The sequence below is a fragment of the Euleptes europaea genome, chromosome 18 (assembly GCF_029931775.1).
Source record: "Euleptes europaea isolate rEulEur1 chromosome 18, rEulEur1.hap1, whole genome shotgun sequence".
NCBI classification, from domain to species: domain Eukaryota; kingdom Metazoa; phylum Chordata; class Lepidosauria; order Squamata; family Sphaerodactylidae; genus Euleptes; species Euleptes europaea.
This window is the reverse complement of record NC_079329.1, coordinates 25,083,232-25,103,151: the sequence shown is the minus strand read 5'-3', so window position 1 is coordinate 25,103,151 and position 19,920 is coordinate 25,083,232. Positions and strand designations below refer to the sequence as shown.

At 49.6% G+C, this 19,920-nt stretch overlaps 1 protein-coding gene across 1 annotated transcript; it reads left to right on the top strand.

The window, feature by feature from the left end:
- Window positions 1-201: 201 nt before the first annotated feature.
- On the top strand, window positions 202-17,906 carry UBE2Z (ubiquitin conjugating enzyme E2 Z). Its single transcript, XM_056863955.1, has 7 exons — window positions 202-566; window positions 7,536-7,608; window positions 9,218-9,405; window positions 13,893-14,004; window positions 15,793-15,905; window positions 16,446-16,536; window positions 17,710-17,906. Exons 1-7 carry the CDS (start codon window positions 202-204, stop codon window positions 17,878-17,880), a joined length of 1,113 nt encoding a protein of 370 aa, XP_056719933.1. The 3' UTR covers window positions 17,881-17,906.
- Window positions 17,907-19,920: the final 2,014 nt, after the last annotated feature.

The window sequence follows — 19,920 nt, the reverse complement described above, 5'->3', positions numbered from 1 at the left end:
TGACGTTGCTGTTTGGCCGGCCAGCGCCGCCCCGCCCCCATTCCCTAACGGCCGGCGACGCTCTGGGCGCGCGCGTCTCTGTGGCCGGGCGTGCGTGCGTCTCGCTGCTGGGCGGCGCCGAGAGCGCGAGCGCCGCTCTGCCCGCCCCAGTCGCTGGTGCCGGAGGTCCCGGAAGCGTCGCCGGGACTGTGGGGCGAGAGGATGGCGGAGAGTCCGGTGGCGGCGGAGGAGGCGGCGGCGGCGACCGCGGTGCTGGCGGCGGCGGCTCCGGGCGGCGGGGGCGGCGGCGGCGGGCCGGGCTCCGGAGCGGGCGGCGGCGGGCCGGGCGTCTTCCTGCCCGCCGAGCTGTGGGCGGTGGCGGGGCTGGCCTCGGCCGGAGGCGGCGGCGGCGGCGCGGCGGCGGGCGGCGGGGCCGGGCCCGGCGCGACCTCGGTGGCCGGGATCCCCCCCTCGGCCGCCGCCGCCGCCGGGGTGCTTCTCTCGCACTCGGCCTTTTGGGACCCCACCACCAGCGGCGACTGGGACGGAGAGAGGCCGAGCGCCGCCTGCCTGCTCCGCATCAAACGGTGAGACCCGCCACCCGCTCCGCGCGGGAACCCGGGCGGCGCCTCTGGGCGTGTGCAGAGTGCTTTCTGCGGTCTCCGCCCGGGAGCTGTCGCGGGGTTCTTGGGCGGCGGAGAGGAAGAGCTTTCCGTCTTGGCCCGGCCAAGGTCACCCTTCGGGATTTTATTTTACTTTTCGCAGCTGCAGGCTCGGGGTTAGGTATGATCGTCGGTAGCTTAAATGGGGGTGGGGGGATTAGGCAGTTTCCCGAAGCAGGGCGCAGGCCTGCCCTGGCTACTAGCCACGACGACTAAAGGCAGCATCTGAGTACCGGTGCTGGGAGGCTGCATCATATTTGGCTTGCGAACCCCGCTGCCTAAAAAGTTCGCAACACCCATTCCTTTCCTTTTACCCCTTAGAAGCTCCTTGATCAATTGATCTCGAGCAGCATATATCTAGTGTTGGAGGGATATAAGGACTGGAACAAATCTTGCCACTGACAGTGTAGCCTTGGGGTCCCTGTCACTTAATAAAAAAGGCATTGTGTCAGAGATAGAAGCATTTAGATTTATATGTTAAAAGGGGGGGAATATAGTGCGATCGAAGTTCCTCGCAAAAGCGGCATTCCAAAAGGGCATGGGCTAATGAGTCAATAGAGCCAGAAGAGCAAGGGCAGATCCTGTCTGAGTATGGTATATTCAGTATTCTGCCCTGCATTACCATAGAAGGGTTAGCATTCAATCTATAACACCCACTGGTATAGAAAGATTTTAAAGGGGGCTAGACTGATTCGTGGAAGAGAGGTCCTCAGTGGCTACACCTCAAGACGACGGAAGGGAATTGCCAGGGTGTGTGTGTGTGTGAAGTGCCTTCAAGTCACAGCCGACTTATGGCGAGAGACGAACAGAGGTGGTTTGCCGGTGCCTTCCTCTGCACAGCAACCCTGGTATTCCTTGGTGGTCTCCCATCCAAATACTAACCAGGGCTGACCCTGCTTAGCTTCCAATATCTGACAAGATCGGGCTAGCCTGGGCCATCTAGGTCAGTAGGAGGCAATAAATCTCTGGATGCCAAATGCAGGGAAGCAGTATGTGTGAGGTGGGGGCTTGGCCTTTATTCCCTGTTGTTCCTTCGGGGGAACTGGTTGGCCATTGTAGAAAAGATGCCGGGCTAGATGGCGAACTGGCCTGATCTGGCTCTTGCTGTGTTCTTACATTGGGTTCATTTGCTGTAGCTCTTTCAGTGGGGAGGCCTAAAGATGAGGAGGAGCTGTGCTTTATGAGGTTTTTGCATGCTGCACAGCTGTTAAAAGAAAGAAGGGAAGGGAAAAATGGCCATTGTGAACATGGAGCAGGAAACATTTCGACAGTATTAGAGGAAGAAGAAGAGTTGGTTTTTATATGCCGACAATTCCAGTTCACCAGATTAGCCTCCGCCGCTCATATGGAGGAGTGGGGAATCAAACCCGGTTCTCCATATCAGACTCCACTGCTCCAAACCACCTCTCTTAACCACTACACCACGCTGGCTCCTGTGTGTGTTAGTGCTGAAACTATGTGATGCCCTCCTCAGGACTGTGAATGGAAGATGAGAGAAATCTTCCCTCTCTACCTGCTCTCTTCTGAGCCTGTTAAGTTTCCATTGTAGGAACAATAAGCAGGAATCTTATGACACCTTAAGGACTAACAAGGTTTTATTGCAACATAAGCTTTCGGGGACGAAGCCTGCTTCTTTAGACACAGGAGCAGATCCTCAAATCTCTGCATGGCGAGGGTCTACTCAGACTGTCTGAAAAGGTGAGCTCTGATCCACAAAAGCTCCTTGTGAAGTAAATGTTGTTAAGGTGTCACCAGACTCCTGTTTGTTTTTTCCTGCAGCTGACTAACATGGCTACTCTAGATTTATTTGAGTGTAGGAAGGCAATTTTTTATTTGAGGGAAGTGGACATGTTCATGGAGGATAGGGGGCTATCCATGGCTACTAGTCAAAATGGATTGCAGTCATGATGCATACCTATTCTCTCCAGGATCAATGGAGCATGTTGAATATATTAGGTGCTGTGGAACACAGGCAAGATAATGCTGCTGCAGTCGTCTTTTTGGTGGGCTTCCTAGAGGCACCTGGTCGGCCACTGTGTGAACAGACTGCTGGGCTTGATGGGCCTTGGTCTGATCCAGTGTGGCTTTTCTTATATTCTTAAGGGCATCCTTTGGATTGATTCCACCTCAAGCTCAGTTTCCGTGTCTTGCATTGGGTGAACAGATGGCGTATAATATCATATTTAACGCCTCGTCTCGCTTCCGCAAGACACTGATTTTGCCCCTCGCCCACATGCTTGCTTTACAAACAAACATGTCATTTTCCTGAAGGAGGTAAGGCAGACTCCCCCCTCCATTTCCTGGAACTGGTACACAGCCAACCACAGCACCCCTGTTGTTCAAGAGCCAGACTCCTATCCCTCCAGGGTTCACCTTCCTTGCTTTGCATGCAGAAAGGTGTAACGTTTTGCTTGCAGGGCCTTCCCTCCATGATGAAAATGGAGTGTTCTTCCAGTAGGGTAGGAGTCTTCACATTAGCTTTCGTAAAACTGAGCTACTGTAAGTTCTTTAAGCTGTTCTTCCAGTTTGCCTGCCAGATGTCAAATGTGAAGCGTAGGAAAACATAGTATGTACCCAGGGTGCTCCATGTTAATTCAGAAGTCATCAACACATGGTTTAGAATTCACATTCAGTAACACAAAGTGATATCTCCTCTTTGCCTACATCCATGTATTTAAAAAAGTGGCTTTTTAAAGAGAATGATGGGATTTGAAAGAGCAGAAGTAACTTGTTTGCATTGGGAGATCCTGACTGAGATGGGATTTGAATCCAGGCCTCTGAGAGCCATTTAGCTCTTTGTGACATGGGGTTGCTCTGTCTTTTGCACAGTGCTTAGTGTGCTGTTAGTACTGAAATGAAATGTTTCTATAAAACCTTTTCATCTTATGATAAAGGGCCACACCCAACATACCCATTCGAATGCAGCAGCAAATGAAAGACCTATAGATGTAGGGTTGACAAATCCATAGACTCCACGCATCCTGACGCTCCCAGGAAGCATTAGAAATTGCAGTGTGTGTGTGTGTCGTCAAGTCACAGCTAAATTATGGCAACCCTGTAAGGTTTTCAAGGCAATAGACATTTGGGGGTGCTTTGCCTGCCTCTACGTGTGCTTGAGAGAGTTCAGAGAGAATGGTGACTGGCCCAAGGTCACCCAGCAGGCTTCATGTGGAGGAGTGGGGAATCGAACCCGGTTCTCCAGATTAGAATTCACTGCTCTTAACCACTACACCACACTGCAAATTGCAATACTGTATGCATTTTTAATTTATTGAGCATATTTATATTCTGCTTTTCTCTCCCGGAGGGGCCCAAAGCAGCTAATGATACGCAGAGAAAAAACAGACCAAACAAGAAAGGTAAGGGAGGCTGCTGATGGACAAGCAGGTCTTCTTCCTTACTAATCTCTAGGCCCAACCCTCAGGCTAACAGCCAAAGGATAAAGAGTCCTTAGGATCTGAGCACACTCAGGCCTTGCATAGCAGTTTGCAGAGAGGAGAACAAACTCGGGGAGATGTTGGTCAGCTGCTGCTGGCAGTATCTTCCCCAGTTCCTTCCCTGCCCCAATAGAAAAGGGGACAGCCCGTTGCAGTGGAAATGTATTATCTTGGGAATTGGTGTAAATGGAACAATATTAGAGTAATAGGGTCCCTACAACCTACTCCTTGCAGCATTCTGCATCAACTGTAGTTTCAAGGGCAGCCCCATGTAGAGCGCCTTGCAGTAATCTAATCTTAACATTACCAGGGAATGCATCAGAGTGGCAAGATGTTTTCTACCCAGGAAGATCCTCAGCTGGCTCACCAGCTGGAGCTGGTTAAGGTGCCCCTGGCCATTGCTGGCCAGTGCAGCCGGGTCCAGGAGGACCCCCAAACTACAAACCCACTTTACTGGGGGAGCGCAACCCCATCCAGAAGAAGAGACATTCAAGTTCCTGGGTTTTGCTTCCATTTTCTGGGTTTCTCCCTACCAGTAGCACCTGTTTCGTTACGCATAAGTTTCAGCTTATTAGCCCTCATCCATCCCAAAACTGCCTCTAGGAACCTGCTCGTGGTTTCCGCAGCCTCCCCTGGGGACGCATCTCTTTGCCATGAACATCTCCAAGTTGAATCTCTCCCAGTGTTGCTAACTCTGGGTGCCAAAAATCACACTCAGGAGAGACTGGACAGATAAAATGCATGAGCCCAGCAAAGGTCGTTCTGCAGGGGTTTTTGGTGGGGGTTTTTATCGTTCAGTCGCCAGGAACTTCTGTAACCTCACTTTAAAAGCAGGAAAATTAGCCAGGGGGAAAGCCCAAGAGGGGGAGGGGCCTGTTCTCGTAATAAAGCAAGAGCGCATTGGCACCAGGCCTTACGCAAGGCCAGAAACAAAAGCCTTATTGTTGGCATCAGTCGAGGAGCACTGAACGAAAGTGAATGTGGAGCAGGCTTCCTTTTTCCAAAGTGTGCTGGGGCTTCCCCCCATTCCTTTAACAGGGTGGGGTGTTCTTTTAACTTCCAGAGGCGATATCTGTGTCAGGTTGGCGTGCACATGGGAAGGGCTGCTTCTTTTTACCGCACTCTGTTGACATAATTTCCTGGCAGGGCAGGAGGTGCCGCTTTGTGGCTGCCCTTCGTTCATTGTTCAGCAAGGAAGAAGCAGCAGCTCTTAAACGGGCCGGTGACCATCACCTGTGACGTATGGCGTGGGTCTGTGCTTGCTCAGTGCCGTTCAGGTGAAGAACACCTTTGCTTGGCAATGTACCTAACTTGCAAGGAGAGAAGGCCGTGTGCAAGAGCACTTCTTTTACAGGGTGGAGTGGCTTGGAATTTGTACCCAAGAGAAAAAGACAATGAAGAAGAAGAGTTGGTTTTTATATGCCGACTTTCTCTGCCACTTAAGGAAGAATCAAAGTGGCTTACAGTCACCTTCCCCTCCCCACAACAGACACCGTGTGAGGTAGGTGGGGCTGAGAGAGCTCTAAGAGAGCTGTGACTAGCCCATGGTCACCCAGCTGGCTTCATGTGGAGGAGTGGGAAACCAAACCCAGTTCTACGGATCAGAGTCCAAACCACTCCAAACCACCACTCTTAACCAATACACCACGCTGGTTGGAGGACCTCCCCTGTGGGGAAAGGCAAAAGAGAGTGGTTTTTTCCAGGTTGAAAAATGATGGCCAAGGAGGGGATGTGATAAAATTAATGCACAGGGTAGAAAGAGTAGGTAGATAGACCTTTTTCTCCCCCTTCCGAAATACTAGGTCTTGAGGGGGGGTCCTATGAAGCAGATGGGAAATAGATGCAGGATGGACAAAAGGAAGTACTGCTTTACTCAACAAGGGATTAAAATATGGAATTTGCTGCCGGTGGACCTAGTGATGGCTTTAAAAGGGGATTAGATAAATTTGTGGAGGATATGTCCATCAGTGGCTACTTGCCATGGTGACTAAAGGAAACCTCCATATTCATAAACAGTGATTTTCTAAATTCCAGTGCTAGGGACAATGTTGCGGGCCTTTGTGCCCTGTTGTTAGCCCTCCAGAATAACTGATTGGCCACTGTGCGAAACACGTTGTTGGTCTGATCCAGCAAGGTTTTTCTTGCAGCGTTATGTTTTCTTCTGGACCCTAGCGGAATGCTGAAGTCCATGTTGAAATATTTGCAAAATTGCAAGGGAGGTATCTTAAGATAGCCCTGACCCGGATAGCCCAGGCTAGCCTGATCTCAGAAGCTAAGCAGCAATAGCCTGGCAAGTATTTGGGTGGGAGACCTCCAAGGACTACCAAGTCACTACCAAGGTCGTGACGCAGAGGCAGGCAATGGCAACCACCTCTGAATGTCTCTTGCCTTGAACCGCCCCCAGGGGTTGCTATAAGTCAGATGTGACTTGATGGCAAAAAAATAATAATCTTGAGATACCATACTCCAGTAGAATATACGACTGCAGTGCAGGTAATATAGACGCTCGGTATGATGTGACTTTTGAATATAACTATGTTTCTGAGGCTTGAAATCCTTTAATTTTTCCTTGGCCCCAAAACAGATCACACGGAGACATTACCTCATTTATTAGAAGATAATAGTAGACCTATCATGCTTTCAGTTGCGGAGTTTTATGCGAATATTTGCAGAACGCCAACCTTGCCACATTCCCATCTCCCCTTCCTGAGCAGTGTTGCAAGGTGGGCTTGTTCTAGGGACCACCTACAATGCACGACCCCACCAGGGGGCTAGGCTAACCAGTTCTGTGGTCAAAAAGTTCGAAAACAGTACAGTTGTGTGGCCCCGGGGGAAGGCGTCTTAAAAACAAGCATAATTTACTTTAGAAGTTAGTTCCTGGAAAGGAGATGTTTTTCTCTTGGTCTTTTAGAGGTTTTAGAATCATAGAGTTGGAAGGGGCCATACAGGCCATCGAGTCCAACCCCCTGCTCATTGCAGGATCAGCCCAGAGCATCCCTGACGAGTGCTTGTCCAGCCTCTTAAAGACTGCCAGTGAGGGGGAGGTCACCACCTCCCTAGGTTATTCCACTTTCAAACAACTCTTACTGTAAAATTTTTTCCTAATATCCAGCCAGTACCTTTCCTCCGGCAACTTAAACCCATTATTGCGAGCCTTATCCTCTGTTGCCAACAGGAACAGCTCCCTGCCCTCCTCTAAGTGACAGCCCTTCAAATACTTAGAGAGCGATAATTTTAGGGGTGACTTGTTTGCTTGCAGCCATGGGAGCTTCAAACTAGAGTGTTCTGTTTGGGGTTTTGTGTGTGTGTGTGTATTAAGCACTAGGTTGTTGCTTTGCTTCCCAGGATAAGCTTTGGGGATTGGGTAAGAAGCTGAATACAGCCCAGTCTGGCTTGGGATCGGCAAGAGCTCTACCGGGATCCTCACCAACTGCTGCATTTGTTTTTGTTTCCCCAGAGATATTATGTCGATTTATAAGGAGCCGCCTCCCGGAATGTTTGTTGTGCCTGACCCCCACGATATGACCAAGGTAGGTCTGAGCGCCACCCTCTCCTGTGCCCTCCTGCTGAAGGGGAGTCCCCTGCTGGTCCCCGGGGGAGGCTGGCGTATTGCCATTGGCCCTTCTGGGACTTAAAATTCCATTAAGTCAGAAGCCAATCAGAAGAGCAGGGGAGGAACCGCCGCAGGAGAAGTTAGGCAAAGTGATGTTCGCACAAAGTTTCTTCACCCGAGCACACTCATGCAGTACTCTAGGTACAACAAACAGTGTGTTGAAGAACAAGGAGTTTTGCTAGCCATGTGGTGTAGCGTATAATACCGGCGGACTCTAATCTGGAGATTCCCCACTCCTCCGCATGAAGCCTGCTGGGTGACCTTGGGCCAGTCACAGTTCTCTCAGAACTCTCTCAGCCCTCACGGAGGCAGGCAACGGCACACCACCTCCAAACATCTCTGCGGTGCGGCCATATGTCAGCTGCGAATTGACGGCAAAATCACACACCGTGGGAAGCACATACTGCCTCTTTCTTGCCATTTTTAGGTCTCGTAGGTGCTGTGTGTAGATCGGAATAAGACACAGGCACTCAGGTTTATAATCTGAAACCCACACAAAAGAGCCAGCAGCGGTGTAGGGGTTAGTGCTAGATCAGCACCCAAGAGACGCAGGTTCAGGTCCCCTGTTCAGGCACAATTGGCAGAGCAGCTTTCTTCCTCATCTTGCCACCCCCCCCTCTCGAGCCCCTGGCCAAGCCGGGCTTAGGGGGGCTCAAGGGGGCTACCAACTTAATTAAGTATACATAACATTTTCTTAAAATATAGATAAAACATTCCAGCACGTTTAAAAACATTCTAAACCAGAGGGGCCCGTGGCGCAGAGTGGTAAGCTGCAGTACTGCAGTTCAAGCTCTGCTCATGACCTGAGTTCGATCCCGACGGAAGTTGGTTTCAAGTAGCCGGCTCAAGGTTGACTCAGCCTTCCATCCTTCTGAGGTCGGTCAACTGAGTACCCAGCTTGCTGGGGGTAAAGGGAAGATGACTGGGGAAGGCACTGGCAAACCACCCCGTAAACAGAGTCTGCCTAGTAAACATCAGTATGTGACGTCACCCCATGGGTCAGAATGACCCGGTTCTTGCACAGGGGACCTTTACCTTTTTTAAAACAGAGTAAAACCTTAGCATGCTGTAAATCCAGGATTCTTGGTCTGGCGCCCAATTTCCTATGTAGGGAGCAATGTTGGTATGGTCGGGCTCAGTTGTGAAAATATCATGCCCGTGAAGGGGGTGGCATGGACCACTGATAAACAGGACATATGGAAAGGGGGGGTTCAGGATAGAATCTGGTCAGACCCGGAAATGGGGAAGGGGAAGAAAAGGGAGGGGAAGTGGGCAGGGCCAGGAGGGATTGTGCCCAGCAGGGATTCTGGTTGGCTACACAGATTGAAAGGTGTTTGTATGATGTGCTGTTTGTGTGAATGACTTGGACCCAAGGCCTTCTCAACAGGTGGTTTCCCCCTTAACTGTTTGTGGGTGCCAGCGCTGCCCTTGACTCTTGTCCTGGGGTGGGGGGTGGGGGCTTGCGTTCTGCACGGGAGCCGCACCCAGTTGGAAGAGTTTGCGCAAGCTGGGCTTTTCTCTTGCAGATTCATGCGTTGATCACAGGGCCCTTTGACACGCCTTACGAAGGGGGTTTCTTCTTGTTCCTGTTTCGCTGTCCTCCAGATTATCCCATCCATCCGCCACGGGTCAAGCTGATGACAACCGGGAATAACACAGTGAGGTTTAATCCTAATTTCTACCGCAATGGGAAGGTCTGCCTCAGTATTCTAGGGTAAGGAGCGGAGTGACCTGAGCTGTTTTCACGGGGGCAGCCCCGGTGGGTCTTTCGGGAAGTCTTGCCCATTTGCATGCTGCCAAAAGTACCGTCTTTGCAGGGAGCGTGTGTTCTTACGCAGAGCACGGAGGTGGGCTTACCTGCGGCAGCGGAAAAGGAACACCTCTTCAGGCTGGAGGTGGCAACTCGTGACCAAGCAGCCTGGGTTTCATTTAAGTGACTAGAACAGGGGTGTCGAACTTATTTGTTATGAGGGCCAGATATGATATAAAAGTAACTTGGTTGGGCTGGGACATGCCTCACAAACCCAGATTGGGACTGGGGTTGTGGTGGCTACCTTGGCTGGCTCGCGGGCCAGATAAGAACTCAAGGGGCCGGATGTGGCCCCTGGTCCGGATGTTTGACAACCCTGGGCTAGAAGGTCATGGGGGGGAGTGACTGCAGAAGTCAGCTCGCTGGTGAGGGTAGCCAGGAACCAGATTAGCTGTCATGTGTCCTAATACAGAAATTGTCCTTGTTGTCTTCTGATCACATCCTGGATTGCACCCCAGTCCCACTTCCTCTGCTGCAAGAGACTCAGAGGAAAAAGAAGAAGAGTTGGGTTTTGTATGCTGGCTTTCTCTACCACTTAAGGAAGAATCAAACCAACTTACAATCACCTTCCCTTACCCTCCCCACAACAGACACCCTGTGAAGTAGGTGGGGCTGAGAGAGCTCTAAGAGAGCTGTGACTAGCCCAGGGTCACCCGGCTGACTTCATGTGTAGAAGTTGGGAAACCAACCCAGTTCACCAGATTAGCCTCCGCTGCTCATGTGGAGGAGTGGGGAATCAAACCCGGTTCTCCAGATTAGAGTCCACTGCTCCAAACCACCGCTTTTAACCACTTTACCACGCTGGCTCCTAATGCTGGAGGAAGCTGAGCCACGTGGCAGAATGCCACTTGGTATGCAGTTTGATCCTACCCCATTGCTCAGCTAAGTGTGACATAAAGAGCCTTCGTCCGAGTTTCCTGCAGCGGCTGAAGGCTGCTTCTGCCAGTGGAAGACTCCATACTTAGCCGAGCAGAATGGTAGGATCAAATCTAATACTGAGTGGTATTCTACCGCTCAGCTCAGCTGAGCATGGAGCCTTCCTCCAGCATAAAGAGCTTTCCTCTGAGCCTCTTGCCATGGAGGAATGCTCCTTCTGCCGGTGGAAGGCGCTTCCCTGTACTTAGCTGAGGCAGAACAGTAGGGTACGAGGGCACAGTCTTTATGAGCCCCGCTATTGCAAGAAGCACCACATGCTGTTCCTTCTGGCTGGCAGCGCCTCCTGCTACATCCAAAGCTGTTTTATTGCATGGCTTGGCAATCAGCAGCTTTTTATTTATTTTTTTTGCCTTTTTTTTTAGCACTGCTCTTCCTTTGAAAGTTTGCACTCCTCTCCCCCATTGTTAGTATGTGGATTTCCCTTCCACTGTACTATTTAAGAGCAATTCAAACCAAAATACCACATGGGAACCTCTGTGGTACAAAGATTACCCAAGTGTGCTTGATAAGAGAGTGAGCCCTAAAAGCGTGTTCATACCATTTTCAGGGTGTTGTTTGTGCCCCTGAGGCTTGGAGGAAGATCCTGCCAGGGATGATTGTGGCACTATATCCTCCTTTCCTTGTTCTCTTCCTGTCTCCTTCAGGACAGACAAAAAATTAGCGTGGCCCTTTTTTCCCTGTGTGAGCACTTGATGGGATGGGGCTTTTCATTTTCCAAGGCCTGCCTCTGCTCAGGGTGGGGCTGAAAAGCAGCCTACCCTGTTTTGTTTTCTTCCACTAAGAAAGCTTCTGTTTCCCATTTGGCAAGGGGTGTCCCCGGGGGCCCAGCCCATGCAGCCTTCCCTTCAGCCCCCAGAATAACCACCTATCCAAAAACAACTCACTTGCTTTTTCCCCCTATCTGAGCCAAGGCCTATGCAACCTCTCTCTCCTCTCTCGAAGGTCAACAGCGGCTTTGGCAGAGCCTTCCCTTACTCAGCGGTGGCATTCTGCCGCTCTCCTTCCATGCTTGCGCCCACAGAGGCAGCATTGCTGGTCTCTCCCCCTCCGACTCGGTTCAAAACAGAGGCCTGCATCCCTACTGCAAGGAGATCGCAGAATAAAAGTGGAGAGCATGGGGGCTCCAGCTCCAGCATGGTGTAGTGGTTAAGAACGGTGGTTTGGAGGCGTGGACTCTGATCTGGAGAACTGGGTTTGATTCCCCTCTCCTCCACATGAGCGGAGGAGGCTAATCTGGTGAACTAGATTTGTTTCCCCACTCCTCCACATGAAGCCAGCTGGGTGACCTTGGGCTAGTCACAGCTCTCTTAGAGCTCTCTCAGCCTCACCTACCTCACAGGGTGTCTGTTGTGGGGAGGGGAAGGTGATTGTAAGCCGGTTTGATTCTCCCTTACGTGGTAGAGAAAGTTGGCATATAAAAACCAACACTTCTCCTCCTCCTCCTCCTCGTGCTTAAGAACCAGCCTCTTTTTCCTGTGACCATTGCACGTGCTCCAGTTGGGGCCCAATTCTGTTTCGTGCACCTGGAAGAGGAGTTGACTGCTCTGTAGCAGAGGAGCTCTTTCCTCCCAAGGTTCAGCAGTGTGCATTCCCCCCCCCCCCCCGTTTAATTTGCTGTGCCTGTCTGCTGTCCATTATTTTGTTGGGCAGGACCGGCTCTGGGGCCCAAATGCGGGTGACAAGTGAGCCCCTTGTTCTATCCTGCCAGCAAAAACGGGCATTCTCCAGCTTCCTCTTTCTCCTTTTACTGCACCTGGAAAGAAGGAAAAGGCTGCTGTGGTAAAATGAGCCCTTTTTCTCCAGCTTTGGAACGAAACCAGTTTTTCCATTTTGAGCTCTCGCTATTCCATCTGAGGGTGAAAGCAGGCTGTGGTTAAACTCCTGTGGGCTATGTTGAATGAGCGATACGAACTGATGAACAGACTGGGTGGAACAAAGTGGGTGACCTTCATCAGTATAGCAGCACTGGGGCTTGACCAGTAGAAACATCAGTGGGTTCAATTCTCCCAGTTTTGCTGGTTGGGCGAGAAGGCAGTAGGCTAATCCCACCTGACTTTAGCCCTGTCCGTATGGATCTTGTGATTCCCTTTATAACTTGTCAAGTGGGTCAAAAGGGGTGCCGCCAACCTTTTGCACTGGTGGGAAAGCTGGCAGGCTCGAGCCCATTTCAAGCCTCCCTGGTACGCTTTTTATCTGTGCAGCCATAAGGACTAGAAACTTACTTCAGACAAAGCGTTGAGATGCTTGGGTTGCTGAATTCTGTGTCCACTGCAACAAGTGTTTTGTTCTTTGTTCATATCTTGGAACACGAGCCAAGTTTTTAAGATGGCGTTAACATTACATTGGTCAATAAATGTCTGCTTTTATATCTGTGGCCTGGCCGCTACATTCATGGTGAACTTTAGGCTTTGTACTGACCTTTCTTCCAAGCCTGGGATGGTTTTTGTTGTCATGTTTATTTGTTTATTTATTGTGCTGCTGTGGCAACTGGAACTTTCAAGAACTCAAGTTGTATAAAAGGACCTTGCAGTCCAAATGTTTGTTTTATTTATTTACATTATTTATAGTCCACCTTTCTCACTGAGACTCAAGGCAGATTACACAGTGTAAATCAATGCAAACAATACGGTGGTACAAATTGCAGAAATTTGAAAGGGAGCTATTGTTTGAACAAATCATGAGTGTTGAACTTAGAATCATAGAGTTGGAAGGGACCACCAGGATCATCTAGTCCAACCCCCTGCACAATGCAGGAAATTCACAACTGCCTCCTCCCCCCACACCCCCAGTGACCCCCTACTCCATGCCCAGAAGATGGGGGGGGGGAACCCTCCAGGATCCATGACATATTAAACAGTGGAGAACATGGTATTACAATAGTAGAAACTCAGTGCATTTTCCTGGATCATTATGTTATTTCCTTTATAAAAATGGCCTCCTGAACAATTCCGTTTTACAGTTTGCAAAACGCCAGGAGCATGGGAGCCTTCCTGACCTCCCCAGGCACGCCATTCCACATGGTGTGTGTGGGGAGCTACAGAGAAGGCATGTGTCCGGGCATGTGTTGTTGATCTCGCCCATCTGCGGAGTGGTATCTGCAGAAGGCCCTTCTCAGATGAGCAAAGTCATGGCAGGAGACAGGCGGAGAGGAGGTCCTGCAGATGTGTGCGTCCAAGGCCATGAAGGGCTTTGTACGTGAAAGCCGATACCTTGAATTGAGCTCAGTCACTGACAGGCAGCCGAGGGAGTGACCGCAGAATGGGAGAAACAGGCATGCTTTGGCTAGCTTCTGATAATAACCAAGCTGTGGCATTCTGTACCAGCTGGAGTCTCTGGGTCGATTTCAAGGAAAATTACATAAAACTGTCTTGCGTCCCAAATGTCGTCCATCCCGAGTTACAGAATTATATTCCTGTGGGTGTGAAAATAAACTCCAGTTTCTTGCTCTCTGGCAGCACGTGGACCGGTCCGGCCTGGAGTCCTGCGCAGAGCATCTCTTCGGTCCTCATCTCTATACAGTCCTTGATGACTGAGAACCCCTATCACAATGAACCTGGCTTTGAACAGGTAAGGGGAGGCTGGGTTCAGAAATGTTTCTCCGCTCTTAAGGGACACAATTCTTAAATAATTTCCTTACCCTCACCTTGAGCCAGGGGGGATCTGTGTGGGCAGAACCCTCTCTCTGATTTATATCCAACCCATCTCTCCCTCCCCTCCCCCATATTTTCTGTATTTCTGTTCTTAAAACATGATCTATTCCTAAGACGTGATCTGTTCTTAAAACGTGATCTTATTGTTTTAAAGAAAGCTGTTTTGGGAAAAGCCTTTTAAAAAACCCACCTTAATTGATGTGAACACATGAAGCTGCCCTATACTGAATCAGACCCTTGGTCCATCAAAATCGGTAGTGTCTACTCAGACTGACAGCAGCTCTCCAGGGTCTCAGGCAGAGGTCTTTCACATCACCTACTTGCCTAATCCTTTTGACTGGAGATGCCGGGGATTGAACCTGGGACCTTCAGCATGCCAAGCAGGTGCTCTACCACTGAGCCACGGCCCTTCCCTGATGTGGTGAAGTCATTGGCCCTACTGTGGCCATACTGTGGATCTGGCCCATTTCCGCAGGGCCTGCAAGACAGGGACGTTCCGCCAGGCACATGGTTGAGGACTTCGGGCTGCTCTACTACATCCACCAGTCACCCGGTAGAGCCCTCTATATGCTTCCCTCAGTCCCCCTCCCCACTTACTTTGCAGAGAGTCTGTTAGTCTTGGGAGTCAGCTGTGCTGGGAGCTCAGGGCGCCATCTTTATTATTTGTATTATTTTATGTAGTTTAATCTATTTTAACTGTTTCTGTTCTTAGGTGTATATTTGACATGGGGGGATATAAATCTAAAATATGAATAAACACCTGGGTCCAGAGTTAACGCAGCTTGTGGAACCCTCTGCCACTGGCAGTTGTTGGTTTTGTTGGGGGGGTGTGGTTTATATGCCGACTTCCTCTACCACTTAAGGAAGAATCAAACCGGCTTACAATCACCTTCCCCTCCCCACAACAGGCACCCTTTGAGGTAGATGGGGCTGAGAGCTGTGACTAACCCAAGGTCACCCAGCTGGCTTCATGTGGAGGAGCGGGGAAACATCCAGTTCACCAGATTAGCCTCCGCCGCTCATGTGGAGGAATGGGGAATCAAACCCCGTTCTCCACATCAGAGTCCACCGCTCCAAACCGCTGCTCTTAACCACTACACCACGTTGGCTCTCCAGTTGAGACTGATAGAACAGCTGGTTTTGGAAAAGCTATGGGAATAGCCAAAAGCAGTGACTCAGACACTCCTGTTAGCCAGACCCTCCTGTCTGGGACACTGCACAGTCCCGCAGATGGATCTTCTTCCTGAGTGTGTTATAAAAGCCTCTTTCCTCAGGATAGCATATTAAATAGCTTCATAGGTTTCCTTGTGCAGCAACCAGTATGCAAGGTTGGACTATTTATCTGCCATGCAGCAGCGTGCATGGAACCTTCTGCTTCTCCTGTGGGTCAGGGAAGCCACAGTCTCATCATTAGAGAGGTTCTGGGTTTTTGCAGGAGCGGAAAGTTCCCATACTAGCATAACTTACATGACAGCATACTGAGCTGACTTTTTCCAGGGTATAGGTTTTAAGTAGGATTTAAAACGCTCCCTTTTAAATTATCGTTGGAAGTAAATGATTAATTTTCCTGATGGAGAACATCAGTCAGACTGGTAAGAGGGAAGCCCGGTGTATGATTCCCCCCCCCCCCGAACATTCCCCGAATCTTTGTCTGTTTCATTTGGATTTTTAAAATAGCGCCCTTTGGGCACCTGATCTCTTGCAGGAGCGGCACCCAGGAGACAGCAAGAACTATAACGAGTGCATCCGGCACGAAACGATCCGAGTCGCCGTGTGTGACATGCTGGAAGGCAAATGCCCTTGTCCGGAGCCTTTGCGGTAGGTGTGCCCAAGGCGGGGGGAACGGCACAACGGCTTTAACTTGTGGGTTCTCCGGGCTTTGGGGTGGAGGAAAGGCCAAGGCCAGCTACTCGAGCTGTTGGCTCGTTTTAACGACTGCTGCTATTTTAGAGAACAAAATCTGTGCATACTGTCTTTTTTTTTTTTTTTTTGCAAAGTCCAAATTTGTATGTGTTAGTCGTCCAGTTAGTGTGTTTCTTGGCACCATTGAAAGTGTAAATTCATACCTCTGAGGCCCAAATGGCTTGGGGCCAGGATACATGAAGGACCGTCTCTTCCTGTGCTACCCAGCCTGGCAATTCAGATCCTCTTCCCAAGGCGGTTCAGATCCACCCAACAAACTTCCTGACTGAATAGGGGATTCTAACACGAGCCCCTCTGCCTTGCGACGCTGGTGCGTCTCCTGAGATTTTTGGAACTGTTGTGCAGCATGCGCGTGTAAGGAGGCGGTGAAAGGGAGTCTCTTTGCTAAACCATCGTGCTGCTGAAGCCTTATGCTTTCTTGCTTTTCTTTGCCAGGGGAGTTATGGAGAAATCCTTCATGGAATATTACGATTTTTATGAGGGGGCGTGCAAAGAGAGGCTCCATCTCCAAGGACAGACAATGCAGGTAAGGACTGGACAATGCATTGATCACGGGGCCCTAAAACCCAAACAGTCCAGGAGTTCACATCGTTCCTCCCTTTGAGGTGTGGGAGTTTTGACTCAGCAGAGGATTTCCTACAGAGGAACATTAAAAAAAAACCTGAGGAAGGGAGCCCTAAAATAAGTTACAATCCAGCAGGAAGTTCCCCTGTTCAAGCAAGGTCCATGTCAAATTCCTTGAAGAGGGGTTTGTGCAAGAGAACTTCCTGCTGGTTTGACTGTGAGCCATGTACAGAGTGTTGCTGCCGCACTACAAACAAGAAGCAAAACGCAGCACTAAAAAATCCCAAACAATAGCAGGCAATGTTTACCTGTACAAAATGTAGCTCCTGGTGCACACATTGCTGCCTAGAGAATATCCCAGACGAAATTTGCCCCATGGGTTAAAATGATAAAAAAGATCACGTTAGAACCTCCTATCTGGCAGATATCACCATCTATAGCCTTAGAGCAGCCTTTACATCACTGCTCTTCCAAACTTTGCCCACGGAACTTCTTGCCGGTCGTTTCTCAAAAAAAACCTGGCTCAACATATCTGCCTATGTGATGGGGCTGTAGAAGACTTTACCCATTATGTCTTGGCCTGCCCTTTATACGTTGAGCCCCAAAATAAGTTTTTGGCAAATATTCTATCTGCATTGCAATCATTATCTGATGCTGATAAATTAATCAGGTTATCAGGTATGGATCCCTGTATTTCCCCAAAAATGGCACTTCATGGCCTGGCAGCCAAGAAAATCAGAGAGAAGCAAACATAAATTGTGGAAAGCTGGATAGAATTGAACAGGCAAATTTTAATGTACTTTTTCTTTTTTAATGATATTGGCCTGTCCATTTTAAAATTGCTGTTATATTATTTTTAGATTGTAATGGCCTGTGGTCTTATACAATGAACTACTATTATTAGTAGTAGCCCAGAGAATAATTGATGTGAAGTACAAGACATGGCTTTCCGGTTGGACTTTGCTCCAAGTTTCTGGGTTTCCCCCCTATGGCTTAATATGGTTCCTTGGAAGGCTATTTGACAGAGTTTGGTTCTAGCTGGCTTTGGAAGGTTTTTTTCTCCCAGCTCTGTCCCACAGTAGCCTGGGCAGGTCTTTCCTCAAGTACTTGATTCCCGTGCTCTTTCCACTTCCAGGATCCCTTCGGCGAGAAGCGAGGACATTTTGACTATCAGTCCCTCCTAGTGCGCTTGCAAGGAATCCGTCTGAAAGTGCAGGAGAAGCACCAGCAAGAACACCCGGACATAGATTCAGAGAGCAGCTCCTCTGAAACAGAGACGGACACGCAAGGAAGCGTTAAGGCCTAGCCCTTCCCCCTGCCGGATTGCTTGGGAAACCCAGGAAGCGGCGATGGTTGCTTCTGACTCCTGGCACTGTGGAGGCCCCCAGAGAGACCCGAGAACCCGGCTGGACACAGAGCGGAGCGGGCACGGACGGAGCAGCGTCACTTTGTCCCCTTGCCTCCTTCAGTGCCCCGGCCCAACACCGCTCAACTCAAAGAGGATTTGATGCTAAACCGAACTGAACTTGCGACAAGCAACTTTTTTTGGAAAATGGTCCATTCTCTGCCAGAGACCTAAGAACACCTGGCGTAAAGTGGTATTCTGGAAGCTCCTACGGTGGGGGGGGGGAGGGGTAGTAGGTTTTGGTCCCCTCTGGATTCAAAGAGCATGAGGTTGTGTAGAGCATGACTCCTCGTCCTGTCGTCTTCGTTTCACAACGTACCACATATTCCTAGCGCCTCCCTCCCAGCTGGCCTCCGCACCACAGTGGACTCGCAACAGCCAGAGCCTGTTCAAAGCACTTTTGACAGTTTATAACGAGCCCCCCCCTCCTTTTAATGTTTAGTCATAGTATCCCAGTAGGGGTTGGTGTTGCCTGCCCTAGACAGACCAAAGAGGAGTCATTTCTGCTGGACACTAACTGGGCTTTAAGGTGGTTTTTGTTTTGAGTTCGAAGCTTTACTCTCTTCTAGAGCTCCTTCCTCTCCCCCGCCTCCAACCCAGTAGCAGATTCAGGCAGGAAAGGAGTAGAAGAGACAGCAGGAAAAACTCTCCATTTACACATTTCTTCCTGGTGAGCAACCTTCAAAGGTGAACTTACCCCGGTTCGATTAGGAATTTCTGTTTGGTGGTCCTCATTATCATTCTGCTGGTTCGTCTTCCCCTTTTTGTAAGTTCCATATAATTAGGGCAAGGGGCGCTTTAGCATTACAAATCAGGAAAAGGGAAGGGTACAGAGAGAGAGCCAGTTCTAGTCAACCATTGATGCCACTTGCAGGAGAGAATGGGTTGTTTAGTAAACGCGGTTTTAAAAGGCAGTGCTAATTTGAAGATTTGACGATGTGACGGCAGGCTTTGCTGTTTGAGCCATTTGTATTCCCATATTTTGGGCGCAAGTCTGGAGTCTGATGTCCAAAGCATGCGAGAAGCAGGGGAAGCTTGGAAAATGTCAGTCTGAGTAACACTGTAAAGCCTAGGCAGAAAGCAGAACTGTTGAAAACGCAGTGTTTGAAGAACTGAGTATTCTTTTTGCAGGTTGAAGTACATAATTCCATAGAGTGTCTGAGTGAGAGCATAACCTGCCATGAAACCCTTCTCTTAGATTACTTCCTTGCAGTGAGAACGTTGCAGTCTGAAGAACATGCCTTCTGCAAATTGTGGAGCGGTTATAATCATCCAGCTGCCTAGCAAACCTTTTTTAGGTCTGGAAGTGCATCTTTCTAGAGAGTGTGAGTTTCGAAGCCTTGCAGGGGTGTGCGTGTTTGATTTTGCTTCTAGATACTGCTTTTAAAGTGATAGGAAACTGGCAAGTGTCCCCGACCTTAAGGGTATGTCCTCTGGTCCTAGCAAATAAGTCTGCTTGTGGAAGCAGGTTTTTTGCAGGCAGATCGGCTGTGGCGGTTGCACAAATCCTTTTCTGCAGGGAGACTTTCATTCAGCCATCTCAGTATCACGTATGGAGCCACACAGGTTTTATCCCCTTTCCCACCTGCCTTTGGAAGCCCATGGGCTTAGCCAGGGCTGCTTATCTGTTGGTGGAGCATTACACACACAGGCCTGCGGCTGCTCCCGCACCTGTCTGGTTTGTGGAGAGACGCCCCTTGGTTTAGAACCACTTGTGAACCTTCCTGTTAGCAAGCCAGCTTGCAAAGATCTGCTTTTGGCAGTGGGGTGGAAATGTACCCCCACAGAGAGGGGAAAATAATCTTCGAGGGTGTTAGTAGCAGATGGAATTTAATAATAATAAAACCAGATGTCTAGCGTAACTTTGCATTTAGATGCCTTCTGGAGGAGACTTCGTGAGGTAAGCTTAACTTATCATGTTTGTTTTTAATCTCCTTGGGT